The sequence below is a fragment of the Mesoplodon bidens genome (genome assembly GCF_964165515.1).
Source record: "Mesoplodon bidens genome assembly, chromosome: 2".
Classification (NCBI taxonomy): Eukaryota; Metazoa; Chordata; class Mammalia; order Artiodactyla; family Ziphiidae; genus Mesoplodon; species Mesoplodon bidens.
The window spans coordinates 181,343,167-181,358,216 of record NC_138177.1 but is presented as its reverse complement, the minus strand read 5'-3'; the positions used below and the strand labels follow the sequence as shown (position 1 = coordinate 181,358,216).

At 39.6% G+C, this 15,050-nt stretch overlaps 1 protein-coding gene across 2 annotated transcripts in view; it reads left to right on the top strand.

Annotated features, from left to right (window-relative positions):
• PER3 (period circadian regulator 3) overlaps positions 1 to 15,050 on the top strand; it is a 65,413-nt gene that overhangs the window by 37,963 nt on the left and 12,400 nt on the right. For both annotated transcript variants that reach the window (XM_081224799.1, XM_081224800.1), the window contains 3 exons: positions 6,937 to 7,179; positions 7,742 to 8,412; positions 9,811 to 9,919. In XM_081224799.1, coding sequence (XP_081080925.1) covers positions 6,937 to 7,179; positions 7,742 to 8,412; positions 9,811 to 9,919 — 1,023 coding nt within the window. The remainder of the gene's footprint in view (positions 1 to 6,936; positions 7,180 to 7,741; positions 8,413 to 9,810; positions 9,920 to 15,050) is intronic.

The window sequence follows — 15,050 nt, the reverse complement described above, 5'->3', positions numbered from 1 at the left end:
CTTTTTTTAATAATTTATTTTTAGATTCTGTATATAAGAGAGATCATATGGTATTTGTCTTTCGCTGTCTGACTTATTTTACTTAGCATAATGCCATCAAGGTCCATCCATGTTGTTTAAATGGCAAGATTTCATCCTTTTTTATAGCTGGATAATATTCCTGTATGTATGTGTGCGTGTGTGTGTAGAACAGAGTTTCTCTGTACATCCATTGATGGATATTTAGGTTGTTTCCATGTGTTGGCTGTTGTAAATAGTGCTCTAGTGAACGTGGAGGTGCGTTTATCTTTTCAAATTAGTGTTTTTGTTTTCTTCAGATAAATACCCAGTAGTGAAATTGCTGGTTCATATGATAGTTCTAGTTTTAATTTTTTGAGGAACCTCCGTACGGTTTTACAAAGTGGCTGCACCAGTTTACATTCCCACCAACAGTGCACAAGTGTTCCCTTTTCTCCACATCCTTACCAGCACATTATTATTATTATTTTGGTTTTTGACCAATCTTCTTTTATTTTTTTTATTTTTAAATTTTATATTGGAGTATAGTTGATTTACAATGTTGTGTTAGTTTCAGGTGTACTACAGCAAAGTGATTTCATTGTACATATTCATATATCTATTCTTTTTCAGATTCTTTTTCCATATAAGTTATTACAGAGTATTGAGTAGAGTTCCCTGTGCCATACATAGGTCCTTGTTGATTATCTGTTTTATATATGGTAGTTTGTATATGTTAATCCCAACCTCCTAATTTATCCCTCCTCCTCCCCAACCTTTCCCGTTTGGTAACCATAAGCTTGTGTTCTAAATCTGTGAGTCTGTTTCTGTTTTGTAAATAAGTTCATTTAATCATTTTTTTAGAGTCCACATGTAAGTGACATCATAAGATATTTGTCTTTCTCTGTCTTACTTCAGTCAGTATGATCATCTCTAGGTCCATCCATGTTGCTGCAAATGGCATTATTTCATTCTTTTTTATGACTGTGTAATATTCCATTGTGTATATATACCACATCTTCTTTATCCTTTCCTCTGTCGATGGAAATTTAGGTTGCTTCCATGTCTTGGCTGTTGTGAATACTGCTGCTGTGAACACTGCTGTGCATGTATCTTTTTGCAGTTTTTGTCTTTTCTGGATATATGCCCAGGAGTAGGATTGCAGGATCATATGGCAACTCTAGTTTTTAAAGAACCTCCATACTGTTCTCCATAGTGGCTGTATCAATTTTACATTTCCACCAACAGTGTAGGAGCGTTCCCTTTTCTCCACACCTTCTCCAGCATTTATTATTTGTAGACCTTTTGATGATGGCCATTCTCACCAGTGTGAGGTGACACCTCATTATAGTTCTGATTTTCATTTCTCTAATAATCAGTGACATTGAGCATTGTTTCATGTGCTTTTTGGCCATATGTATGTCTTTTTTGGAGAAATGTCTTTTTAGGTTTTCTGCCCATTTTTAAATCAGATTGCTTATTTTTTTGGCTGTTGAATTGTATGAGTTCTTTATATATTTTGGATATTAGCCATTTACCAGGTATATGATTTGCACATATTTTCTCCCATTCATTTGGTTGCCTTTTCATTTTGTTGATTGTTTCCTTTGCTGTGCAAAAGTTTTGTTCTTCTTTCTCAAGATTGCTTTGGCTGTTCAGGGTCTTTGATGTTTCCATACAAATTTTTCGACTGTTTGTTCTATTTCTCTGAAAAAGGCTATTGGAATTTTGATAGAGATTGCCTTGAATTTGTATATTGCTTTGGGTAATATGGACATTTTAACAATATTAATTCTTCCAATCCATGTGCACGAAATATCCTTCCATATATTTGTGTCTTCTTCAATTTTAAATGTTAAAATATCTTTGCATTCCTGGGTTAAACCCCACTTGGTCGTGATGTATTTCCTTTTTTATATATTGGATACATTTTGCTAAAATTTTCATAAGAATTTCAAGATCTATGTTTATGAGAGCTATTGGTCTGTCATTTTGCTTGTTTTTGTTTTAATGACTTTGGTTTTGGTATCAGGATACTCCTGGCCTCATAGCATGAGCTGGGAAGTGTTTTGTTCTCTTCAGTTTTCTAGAAGACTTTATGTAGGATTGGTATTTTTTCTTCCTTAAATGTTTGCTCAAACTCACCAGTAAAGCCATCTGGGCTTGAAGTTTTCTTGGTGGAGAAGTTTTTAACTACAAATTCAATTTTTTAAATAGATATGGGGCTATTCAGGTTTTCTACCTCTTGTTGAGTGATCTTTGTTAGTGTGTATGTCCCAAAGAACTGGTCGATTTTGTCTAAGTTGTCAAGTTTATTGGAAAAAGTTGTTTATAATGTTCCCTTATTATTCTTTTGATGTCTAGTGATAGTAGGGTCTCTAGTGATGTTTCCTCTCATTTCTGAAATTGGTAACTTATATCTGCTCTTCTTTTCATCATCAGTCTTGCTAGAGTTTAATCAATTTTACTGCTCTCTGCAAAGAACCAGCTTAAAATTTTATTGATTTTCTCTCTTTATTATTTTTTTGTTTTCTACAATACTTAACAGATTTTTACTCTGACCTTTATTATTTCCTTTCTTCTGCTTACTTTTGTTTAACCTTGCTCTTGTTTTTCCAGTTTCTTAAAATGGAAGCTGAAGTCACTGATTTCAGATATTTCTTCCCTAGTGGATTTTAGTGTAAATTTTCCTTTTACTCTCAGCTGCATTTCGTACATTTTGATGTATTTCATTTCATTTTCATCATGTTCAAATGCTGCCTAATATCCCTTTTTATATCTTCTTTGAAATCATTTACATTATCACATATGTCATATATATATATATCATCATATATTATTTAGAAAGCATATTTAGAGATTTTCCAGACTTCTTTATGTTACTGATTTCTAATTTAATCCCATTTTGGTCAGAGAAAATACAAAACTTGAATTCTTTTAAATTTATTGAGGCTTGTTTTATGGTCTGTATATAGTCTGTCTTGGTAAATGTTCTGTATGCACTTGAAAAGGATGTTTATTCTGCCCAGTGTATAAACTAGGTCAGGTTGGTTGATAGTCTTGTTCAAGTCTTCTCTATCCCCCAGTTTTCTGAATACTTGTTGTACCTCAGGAGGAGTGTTGAAGTCTCTGGCTGTAATTGTGGGCTTGTCTATTTCTCCTTGCCATTTTATCAGTTTTTGCTTCATGCATTTTGAAGCTTTGTTACTTTGTGCATAAATGTTTAGAATTGCTGTGTCCTTTTGATGAATTTATCCTTTTATCATTGTGAAATGACCTTCTTATCCCTTGTCTATTCTTTGCTCTAAAATATACTTTGTCTTATGTTACTATATTCACTCCAGCTTTTTTTTTTTTCCGGTACACGGGCCTCTCACTGTTGTGGCCTCTCCCGCTGTGGAGCACAGGCTCCGCACGCGCAGGCTCAGCGGCCATGGCTCACGGGCCCAGCTGCTCCGTGGCATGTGGGATCCTCCCGGACCGGGGCACGAACCCGTGTCCCCTGCATCGGCAGGCGGATTCTCAACCACTGCGCCACCAGGGAAGCCCTTTTTTTTTTTTTTTTTTTTTTTTTGATTAGTATTAACATGTTATATCTTTTTCCACCCTTTACTTTTAACCTATGTATGTCTTGGTATTTAATGTGGGCTTTATTTTAGTGGTTGCTTAGACTTTATGATGTATATATTTAATTTTTGCCAGTCTATCTTCTAGAGATATTATACCACTTAATGCATAGTATAAGAACCTTAAAGTACTATACTTCCAGTTCCCCGCTTTGGCCTTTGTCTATTGGCATATATTTCTACATGTGGTAGAAATCCCACACTACATTGTTATTATGCTTACTTACATAGTTATTATCTTTGAAAGAGATTTAAATGTCTACCCCTGTAGTTATCTCTTCCAGTGCTTTTTATTCCTTTATGTAGATTCATCTGATATCACTCTCCTTCTGCCTGAGGGCATTCCTTTTCTATCTCTTGTAGTACAGGTCTACTGATGATGAGTTCTTCCCATTTTTGTATGTCTGAAAATGTCTTTATTTCACCTTCTTGTTTTAAAGACATTTTATCAGAGCGTAGAATTCTAGGTTGACAGTGTTTATCTTTCAGTACCTTAAAGATGCTGCTCCACTGTCTTCTCATTTGCATTGTTTCTGACAGGCAGTCTGCTGTCATATGTACTGTTTGCATGTCTTTTTTCTGGCTCCTTGTAAGATTTTCTCCTCATCATTAATTTCAAGAATTTGAGGGACTTCCCTGGTGGTGCAGTGGTTAGGAATCTGCCTGCCAATGCAGGGGACATGGGTTTGATCCCTGGTCCAGGAAGATCCCACATGCCGTGGAGCAGCTAAGCCCGTGCACCACAACTCCTGAGCCCGCATGCCACAACTACTGAAGCCCACGTGCCACAGCTGCTGAAGCCCGCGCACCTAGAGCCCATGCTCCACAACAAGAGAAGCCACCGCAACGAGAAGCCCGCGCACCACAGTGAAGAGTAGCCCCCTGCTCACCGCAACTAGAGAAAGCCCACACACAGCAATGAAGACCCAACATGGCCAAAAATTAATTAATTAATTAATTTTTTAAAAAAGAATTTGATTGTGATGTCCATGATGTAGTGTTCTTCATGTTTTTTTGTGCTTGGAGTTCATTGAGCTTCTTGGATTTGTAGGTTTATAGTTTCCATCAAGTAGAAAAAAATGTTTTCTGTTATTTTTTTTTTTTTTTTTTTTTTTTTTGTTTTGTTTTGTTTTGCTGTACACGGGCCTCTCACTGTTGTGGCCTCTCCCATTGAGGAGCACAGGCTCCGGACGGGCACGCTCAGCGGCCATGGCTTATGGGCCCAGCTGCTCTGTGGCATGTGGGATCTTCCTGGACCAGGGCACGAACCCATGTCCCCTGCATCGGCAGGCAGACTCTCAACCACTGCGCCACCAGGGAAGCCCGATTTTCTGTTATTTTTAAAATATTTTTTCTGTTTCCTCTTTTTCTGGGACTCAAGTTATAGGTATATAGGCTGCTTGAAGTTGTCTCACAGTCCACTGATGCTCTGTTCATTTAAGTCTTTTTCAATTTTTTAGGTCTTTGTTTCATTTTGGGACAGTCTCTGTTGCTATGTCTTCAGGTTCACTAGTATTTTCTATTGCAATATCTAATCTTGTTATTTCCATTCAGTATATTTTCCATCTCACATATTTTAGTTTTCATTTCCAGAAGCTGTTTGGATGTTTTTTAATATATCTTCCATGTCTTTATATAACATATTTAATCTTCCCTGTGGCTATATGGAATACAGTATAATAACTATTAATGTTCTATCTGCCAATTCTAACATCTCTGCCAGCCCAGGGTTGGTTTTGCTTGATTAATTTTTCTCCTTATTGTGGGTTGTATTTTCCTGCTTCTTTGCATGCCTAGTCTTTGATTGGATGCCAGATACTGTGATAGGGTGCTGAATATTTCTGTATTGCTGTGAGCACCGTTGAGCTTTATTCTGGGAGCCAGTTAAGCTATGTGGAAACAGATTGGTCTTTTCAGGCTTTGCTTTTAAAATTGGTTAGGCAGGACCAGAGCAGTGTAGGGTAGGCCTAATTCTTCTCTGCTACTGAGGCAAGACCCTTCAGAGCATTCTACTACCCAATGCCCATGGATTATGAGATTTTTGTAGTCTGGCTATTGGGAGTGAGCCCTGTTCTCCAGGTGGTGTGAGCTTTGGTCTGATCCTTTCAGGTGATTTTTTTCCTCCCACCTGTGCACTGGTGAGGACTCGGGGGTCCCTGCAGCTGTCTGGAGTCCTCTTCCCTTCCTGAAAACTCCAGCCACCGTGGCCTCCCCAGACTCTCAGCTCTGCCTCTGCCCTCAGGGAGCCCACGCGGCTCACCTGGTTTCCCCACCTTGCTCCTCAGAAACTCTCAAGGCAGTAAGCTGGGCAGATGTGGGGCTCACCTTGTTTTCCATCCCTTAGGAGTCACTCTCCTTTGTTACCTGATGTTCAGTGTCTTGGAACTTATTGTTTCATATATTTAGTCCCTTCCTGGTTGTTTCAGGTGGGAAGGTCAGTCTAGTCCCTGTTCCTCCATCTTGGCCAAAATCCGAAGTCCTTCCACTGTGTTGACTTAAACTAGTCAGCGCCTGTTTCTGGAAGTGGAATGGGTACATGCCCACCCACACCTCAGTACCACACAGCAGGAGAGAGGTGGAATGGACGCTGGGAGAACCCACCAGTGTCCACCATAAAGTCTTTTGTACCTGGAAGAAGTAATGTTTAGGAGCAACTCAGCATCCATCTACAGATGCTTACTTTAGTAAAAGGTCATAAATACATCATATGTGATGCACTGATAAAAGGGATATTGTTAAATGAAAAAACACATTGCAGGCTAGTGTACAAGATTATATGCCGTTTGGGTAAACATGGAGGTGAGGAATAAGAATCTGTATTCATGCTTATTTATAGATGTGTAAAGAAAGTAGACAGATATATAAGGAAATAAAAGAAATGGTTTTCTGTGGGGAGAATAAATGAGAACTAGGCAGATTGTGTACAGGGATAGGGAGAAGCTACTAAATGTCTTTCTAATACATGCTAATTTTTGAACCACGGGGATATATTACATATTAAGAAAAATAAATCCAAACATAACAATTTCTTGGAGAATTCAGGGAGAGAGAAGAATATTTACAATGAAAGCAAGATTTAAATAAGTATGCACATTGAGTATTACAACTCTAAAACATATATACAAGTGTACAAAGAGTATAAAGAAAGGCAGAAAAATGGAAAATTTATCTGCTAGATTGATGAAGGTTCTATGTTCCAGCTGTTGTAATGATTGTAAACATTTATTGAAAGATAACTCAATTAGTGAAAGTAAATAAATGCAAAAAAACTGGTAGGAGTTAAAATTAAATCTGTCTTCCTCCACTTCATCAGAATTGAGTCCAGCAGAGCTTGGCATCCTGCCCTGTGAGCCCTGGACCCTCAGCACACACCCAGCTCCACTGGCCTCAGAACAGTTTAAACACACAGGGCTCACAAAGGCTATGCTGTCAGCCCACATGCAGAAGGAAGAGCAGAGTGACGTGGATCAGTTCCGGGACAAGATTCTGTCATCGCCCTACAGCTCCTACCTTCAGCAAGAAAGCAGAAGCAAAGCTAAATATTCAGATGTTCAAGGTAGTTAAATTTTTAAAAATATATTCCCTTTATCAACATAGTTGTCAAATTTATAAATCATACGTGAGTACTGGGAGATACGGAGTGGAGTACAGGAGTTTTGCTTGTAAGAAACTGATTGAGGGGCTTCCCTGGTGGCGCAGTGGTTGAGAGTCTGCCTGCCGATGCAGGGGACACGGGTTCGTGCCCCGGTCCGGGAAGATCCCACATGCCGCGGAGCAACTGGGCCCGTGAGCCATGGCTGCTGAGCCTGCGCGTCCGGAGCCTGTGCTCCGCAACCGGAGAGGCCACAACAGTGAGAGGCCCGCGTCCGCAAAAAAAAAAAAAAAAAGAAAGAAACTGATTGAGACATACTGAAATAAGTTTATTTTATAGCAACAGCTTTTACCCAGGATCTCGTTCATCTTTTTAGAGCAATTTTCTGTCATCCCTGTAGTGGACATAGTTACTATCGGCCAATGTTTATTCCTTGTAAAATCTACTTAGAATTATCTATCAACATTGTCCTTCTCTTCCGTTCTGGGTTAGTTTTCTATAACACGCCTTCCTCTTTACCCTTCAGGAGATTCTGCTTCCAAGCCTACCCGATCCGCTGGTTGCAGGAAGGGGAAGCACAAGCGTAAGAAGCTGCTCATGTGGCCAGACAGCAAGGGCACTAAGGATGGCTTCTGTCCCCACCTCGTAGGGGAGGCCCAGGATGGACAGCCCTGGTGCCCTTCCTCCGCCTCCTGTCCTCATACCTCTGGCCCATCGCTCCCGGCTGCAGTGGTGGTTCCCAGCCAGGCACCTTGCTTCGTCCAAGCCCTTCCCCTCCCAACCGTGACCTCCCTGGGGAGAGAACATGCAGCCTCAGAAACTGCGCTGCAGAGTCTGCCTGAGCCGCCTTTCCCCAGTGGCTTGCAGTCTTTCCCAGCTCTGCCCTCTGCTTGCTTAGATACTTTTATGAACATCTTCCTGCATGACCCCCCTATCTGTCCTCTCTTGTTACCACCATTCTCCCCATATCCATTCTTGGGAGCAGCAGGCTCTTCTGAAATACCCTCCTCGGTATCAGCAGTGGCTCCAAATCCAGGCCCACCACCTTCAGCCATCAGCCAAAGGAGCGGCGAGGAAAAGTGGGGGACCCAGAATGAAGGGCACCCCCTCATTAACTCAAAGAGCAGCTCCCCACTCCAGCTCGACCTGCTGCAGGAGGACAGGCCCAGATCCTGTGCATCCCCAGAAGCTGAGTATGTAAGTGACACTAACTTTCAACACACAAGAGAGAAAATAAATGTGCATCCTCTTGTTAAAATTAAGGTTTTTGCACTGAGGCTCAAGACTAATGGCCTAGATGGGTAACTGTATTACAGTTACCTGTAATACAGGTAACTGAGGTTGAGACTTTGTTCTGCAGAAACATGCAGTATATCCTTCAGACTCCATTTAAAAAGCTGCAGTGAAAGAATCTGCTGTGTCCTGAGTTCTTACATACTTTGCGCGGTTTTCCCCGAAGTGCCATCTTTCAGATTTTCTTTGTGAACTGGATTTCCCCTCTGCTTTAAAATTTGATATCCAGGTATTAAACTTAAGTGTGCATTGCCTATAAAATGTGTTTTCTTACTTACAGCTGGGGTTATGGGCTAGTTAGACAGGAACAAGCCATACTGATAAGACATGAATTTAGCAATTTTACTTTTTCACACACAGTTGTAGGACACCAGGTCTGTATGGAGGGGGTAGAGCTCATTTTTGTCATTAATTATCAGTAAAGTAGTCAGTTTATATAGTTTTATATTTACACATGTCATTTTTTAAAACGAAAAGTTTTTGGTCACTTTCCTTTAACTTTTCATCTCTTTACCTAAAAAGGCATTCTCAGATTTACTTGTCAGGTTACACTTTGGGATAAGACTTTCCTATACTTAGGTATGGGATCCAAGACAAGTGTGAATATTTACACAAAGTTTTTCTTCAGTCTTCCCTTCAAGGTATAATAATGATTTTAAGCAAATGTTCAGAATCTGATGATCCAAGTCAAGAAAGTATGCTCAATTTTGAAAGCCTGATATTAGTACACTTGCTAGAAATCTAATGCAAAGCCTGGGCTATGGAATCAGACCTGGCTTCCAGTCCCAGCTCTGCCACAGGTTAGGTGGCTTAGCTTACACAAGTTATTTAACCTTTCTATGCCTTTGTTTTCTTATTTGAAAAATGGAAAGATTAAGACTTCATGGCTTTTTCTGAGGACTAAATTAAGTAATATTTATATAGCCCTTCTCCCCATGCAGTATAAGCTCAGGATAGCTGGAACATGGTTTTGTTCACTATTGTATTACTAGTGTTTTGAACAATTCTTAGAACATATAAAGTGTTCAATATATGTGTTCTGAATGACAAAAAACAATAATAAAGCACATAGCTATATGGTTCCTGGAATGTAATAGGTGCTCAAAAAGCAGTAGTATCTTTAATATTATAAATAAAGGAACTTTGACCACATTCCTGGGGGCAGGCTGAAAATGTTTTACTTCTCGGTTATGTATATATCTTTTTTTCTGTTTAACATGTGAAGTTGAAGATCTGCCAGTTATTTTGTAACAGGATGCTTGAGATGTTCAAATCTTTTCTTGTGTCCTTATTTTCTAACAGCCTGTCAGTCTCAACAGTGAGAATAAGAACGATCATTTTACTACCAGTGAACTGTCTACAGTGTCACTGCACAAGGCTTCTCCGCCGGGAACTGGCTCTGCAGCAGCAGGTAGTGGATCAAAATGACACATTCTTCACACTCTGTGGTCAGGAGGTGACTAGGTAACAGGCTGTCTGGTTTTGGTCCTGGCATGAAAGTAAAGTATTTTTTTTTCTTTTTGTAAGCTTTATTGGGGTATATTTACGTACAATAAATTCACCAAATTTAGAGGTACAAATCAAGAATTCTCACAGATTGTCTACATTAGCGTAACCGCCACCACCGTCACCATATAGGACATTTCCAGACTGTGACCGTTCACAGTCTGTCTGCCACCCTGATCCTCCACCTCCTGGCAAGCACTGATCTGCTTTCTGTCACTTTAATGCTGCTCTTTCTGTAACTTCATATAGATCGGGTCATCCAGTTTGCAGTCTTTTATGTCAGCATAGTGCTGTTGAGATTCATCCTTATTGTGTATATCAGTAATTTGTTCCTTTTTATTGCCAAGTGGAATTACATTGTATGGATAGTGATTCATCAGTTGATGGTTATTCGGTTGTTCCCGGTTTGGGGCTGTTATAAATAATGCTGCTGTGAACATTAATGTATGAATCTTTTTGTGGACATATGTTTTCATTTTTCTTGGGTAGATATCTCAGAGTGAAATTGCTAGGTCACATGGTAAGTATATGGTTAACTTTATAAGAAACTGCCAACTGTTTTCCAAAGTGGCTGTACCGTTTGCATTCCTATCAGCCACGTATGAGAGCTCCAATTGCAACGCATCCTGGCCAACACTGGGTATTGTCCATCATTTAAATTTTAGCCATTCCAGTGTATACACAGTGATACCTCATTGTGGTTTTATTGACTGTTGATTAATGGTGATGGCTGTCTTCTTGTGTATTATTTGCCATTCATATGTGTTCACATCTGTTGCTTGTTTGGGAGCGGTGGTTTGTTAGTTTTCTTATTGAGTAGTAAGAGTTCTGTATACATTCTGGATACAAGTCTGTTATCAAATACTTGTTTTGCAAAAATTTCTTCCCTGTTGTGTTCCTTGCCCTTTTTTTTTGATCTTTTATTTTTATCTTCGTTTTGAAGAGCAAATGTTTTTAAATTTTGATGAAGTTCAATTTATCAGTTTTTTCTTTTGTAACTTGTGCCTTTTATGTCCTTTTTAAAGAAGTCCTTGCCTAACTAGAAGTCACTAAGATGGTCTCCTGTTTTCTCTTGGAAATTTTAGAGATTAAGCTTCTACATAGCTAAGTCTGTGATCCGTTTTTAGTTACTTTTTATATATGGTGTGAGCTCACCTCCTCTCATAGGCACACCAGAATTGCCACTATTTACAGAACACCTGTCAATGAAAAAGACCAGAACCTACTGCAGAAGATCTTCTACAACTAAAGATTTAAAGAAGGAACCATGAGATGGGTAGGTGGTGGGGAGTTGCAGTATAGGCAAGACCCATAAGCTGGGTGGGTGACCCACATATGGAAGAATAATTACAATTGCAAGGTTCTCCCCAAGGAGCAAAAAGTCTGAGTCCCACATTGGGCCCCCCAGCCTGGGGGTTCTACTCCAGGAAGATGAGCCCCCAGAACTTTTGGCTTTGAAGCCCAGCAGTGCTTACTTTTGGGAGAGCCAGAGGGCTGTGGAAAATAGAGATTCCACTCTTAAAAGGCTCACACAGAATCTCACCTGCTCCAGGACCCAGAGCAGAAGCAATAATCTGAAAGGAGCCTGGGTCAGACCCACATGCTGATCTTGGAGAGTCTCCCCAAGAGGCAGGAAGCAATTAATTGGAGCTCATCCCTGGGGACATAGGCATTGGTGGCAGCCATTTCTGGGAGCTTGTTCTGCCACATGGATTCTGTTGCTGGCAAGTGCCATTTGGGAATCCTTGTTGTAGCTTATTAGCCACAGGACCCAGTGCCACCATGCTCCCCAGCCCTAAGGCACCAGGACTGGGACGCCTCAGGCCAAGCAACTAACTGGGCAGGGACCCAGCCCCACCCAACAGCAGACAGTCAGCCTTAAGACCCCCTGAGCCCACACCTTCCCCTGAACACAGCCCTGCCCACCAGAGGGCCAAGGACCAGGCTCTACACACCACTGGGCAGGCACTAGATCTGGGACACCCAGGGCCCTGCACGCAGACACCCTGGGACCTAGCTCCACCTACCAGCGGGCACACACCAGACCCAGAATCCCCTATCCCAGCCACCAATGAGCCTGTTCTAGCCTTGGAACCAGCCTCACCCAACAGTGGGCGAACACCAATCCCAGGACAACCACAGACCCATAGCCTATGGACCTAGCCCACACACCAGCAACCAACCTACCAGATACACAGAAATAAAAACAGCAAGTTAGGCAAAATGAGGCAACAGAGGAACATGTTCCAAGCAAAGGAATAAGATTTAAACCCCAGAAGAGCTAATTGAAGTGGAGATAGTCCATCTACCCAAGAAAGAGTTCAAGGTAATGATTGTAAAGATGATCAGAGAACTCAGAAGAAGAGTGGATGAACAGAGAGAGAAATTAGAAGTTTTTAGCAGTTAGAAAATATAAAGAACAACCAAACAGAGGTGAAGAATACAATCATTGAAATGAAAAATACACTAGAAGGAATCAACAGTAGACAAAATGGTACAGAGGAATGGACCAGTGAGGTGGAAGACAGAGTAGTGGAAATCACTGAAGATGAACAGGAAAAAGAATAAAAAGATGTGAGGACAGTTTGAGACATCTGGCACAACACCAGGCATACTAACATTCACATTTTTGAGGTTCCAGAAAGAGAAGAGAGAGAGAAAGGGGCAGAGAACATATTTGAAGATATAATAGCTGAATATATCCCTAACCTGGGAAAGGAAACATATCCAAGTCCAAGAAGGACAGAGAATCACAAAGAGGACCACACGAAGGCACATTGCAATTAAAATGGCAAAAATTAAGGATAAATAGAGAATATAAAGAAATAATAAGTGGGAGCTTCCCAAGCATGGGGAAGGAACTGGATATACAAGTCCATGAAGCTAAGAGAACACCTAATTAACTCAAGACAAAAAGACCTTCTTCTCCAAGACACATCATACATATTAAAACTGTCAAAAGTCAATGGCAAAGAAAATTTTAAAGGCAGCCAGGGGAAAAAAGATGATAACCTGCAAAGGAACCCCCATTAGGCTATCAGCAGTTTTCTCAACAGAAACACTCTAGGCCAAGAGGGAGTGGAATGACATTCTCAAAATAGTGAAATATGAAATCTCTCAGCCAAGAATACTCTATCCAGCAAAGTTACCCTTCAGATATGAAAGAGAAATAAAGGCTTTCCCAGACAAACAAAAGCTGAGGAAGTTCATCACCACTAGACCTGCCTTACAAGAAATGTTTAAAGGAGTTCTTCTGCCTGAAATGAAAAGGCAAAAGTACACAAAACCTTGAGTTAGGTAAAATAGAATCAGAAAAATCACAACTCAGAATAGGTTTTTAAACACATTATTACAGCATAAAAGTTAAAAAGAAGGAAAGCAGTAAAAATAACTATAGCTACTTCAATATGGTAACAAACTCACAACTTAAAAAGGGATAATTTATGACAACTAGAACATAAAAGGGGAAGATGAAAAGGACAGACCTGTATAGGTAAGTGAAGATAAGGTGCTCTTAGCATAAAAAGGACTATTTTATCTATGAGATATTCTATGCAAACCTCATGGTAACCACAAAACATAAATCTAGAGCAGAGACATGAAACATAAAAAAAAAAAAAAGGAAACTGAGAAAAACTTAATACAAAACCACCAAACCAAAATGGCAGACAGAAACACAAGGAAAAGAAACAATGGGGAAATAGAGCAACCAGAAAACAAAAGATTAAAAGGCAGTACTAAGTCCTCATTTGCCAATAATCACCATAAGTGTAAATGAATTGAATTCATCAGTCAAAAGACACAGAGTGGCTGGATGGATTACAAAACAAGACCCAACTATACACTGCCTCCAGAGACCCATCTCAGCTCAAAACAGACAAACATAGACACAAAAGAAGGGATGGAAGATGATACTCCAAGCAGATGGCAGCCAAAAGAAAGTGGTATAGCCATACATATATCAGACAAAATAGACTTCAAGCCAAAAAAGGTAACAAGAGACAAGATGGACATTATATAATGATGAAGGGGACAAGTCATCAGGAAGATATAACAGTATAATATTTATGCACCTAGCATAGGAGCATTAAAATATACAAAGCAATAATTAACAGACCTAAAAAGAGAAATTTGCAGCAACACAATAATAGTAGGGGACTTTAAAACTCCTCTTATATCAATGAATAGATAGCCTGTGAACAAGGAAACGGTGACCTTAACTGAAACATTAGACCAGATGGATCCATGGATTTGTACAGTCAATTCAAATGCAGCAGAATACACATTCTTCTCAAGTCCACATAGAACTTTCTCAGGGATAGATCATCTGTTGGCACACAAAACAAGTCTCAGTGCATTTAAGAAGATGGAAATCATATAATGTATTTTTTCTAATCACAGTGGTGTGAAACTACAAATCAACTATGAGAAGAAAGCTGGAAAACTCACAAATATGTAGAGACTGAACAACATGCTACTGAACAACTATTGAGTCAATGAAGAAATCAAAGGAGAAATCAAAAAATACCTGAAGACAAATGACAATACAACATGTCAAAGCCTATGGGATGCAGCAAAAACAATACTAAGAAGAAAGCTTATAGCAATCCAGGCCTACCTCAAGAAACAAGAAAAATATCAAACAGTCTAACTGTACACCCAGGGGAACTAGAAAAAGAAGAACAAATGAAGCCCAAATTCAGTAGAAGGAAGGACATAAAGATCAGAGTCAGAAGAAATAAAATAGACACAAAATTGACAAACCTTTAGCTAGACTCACTAAGAAACAAAGGGATAAAGCTCTGATAAAGAAAACAAGAAGTGAAAGAGGAGAAATACGATACCATAGAAATACAGAGGATTAGAAGAGTATATTGTGAACAGCTACATGCCAACTACCTGGACAACCTAGAAGAAATGGACAAATTCTTAGAATCATACAGCTTTCTAAGACTGAATCATGAAGAAATGGAAAATCTTGATAGATTGATTACTAGTAAAGAGAATGAAATAGTAATCAAAGACGTCCCAAAAAA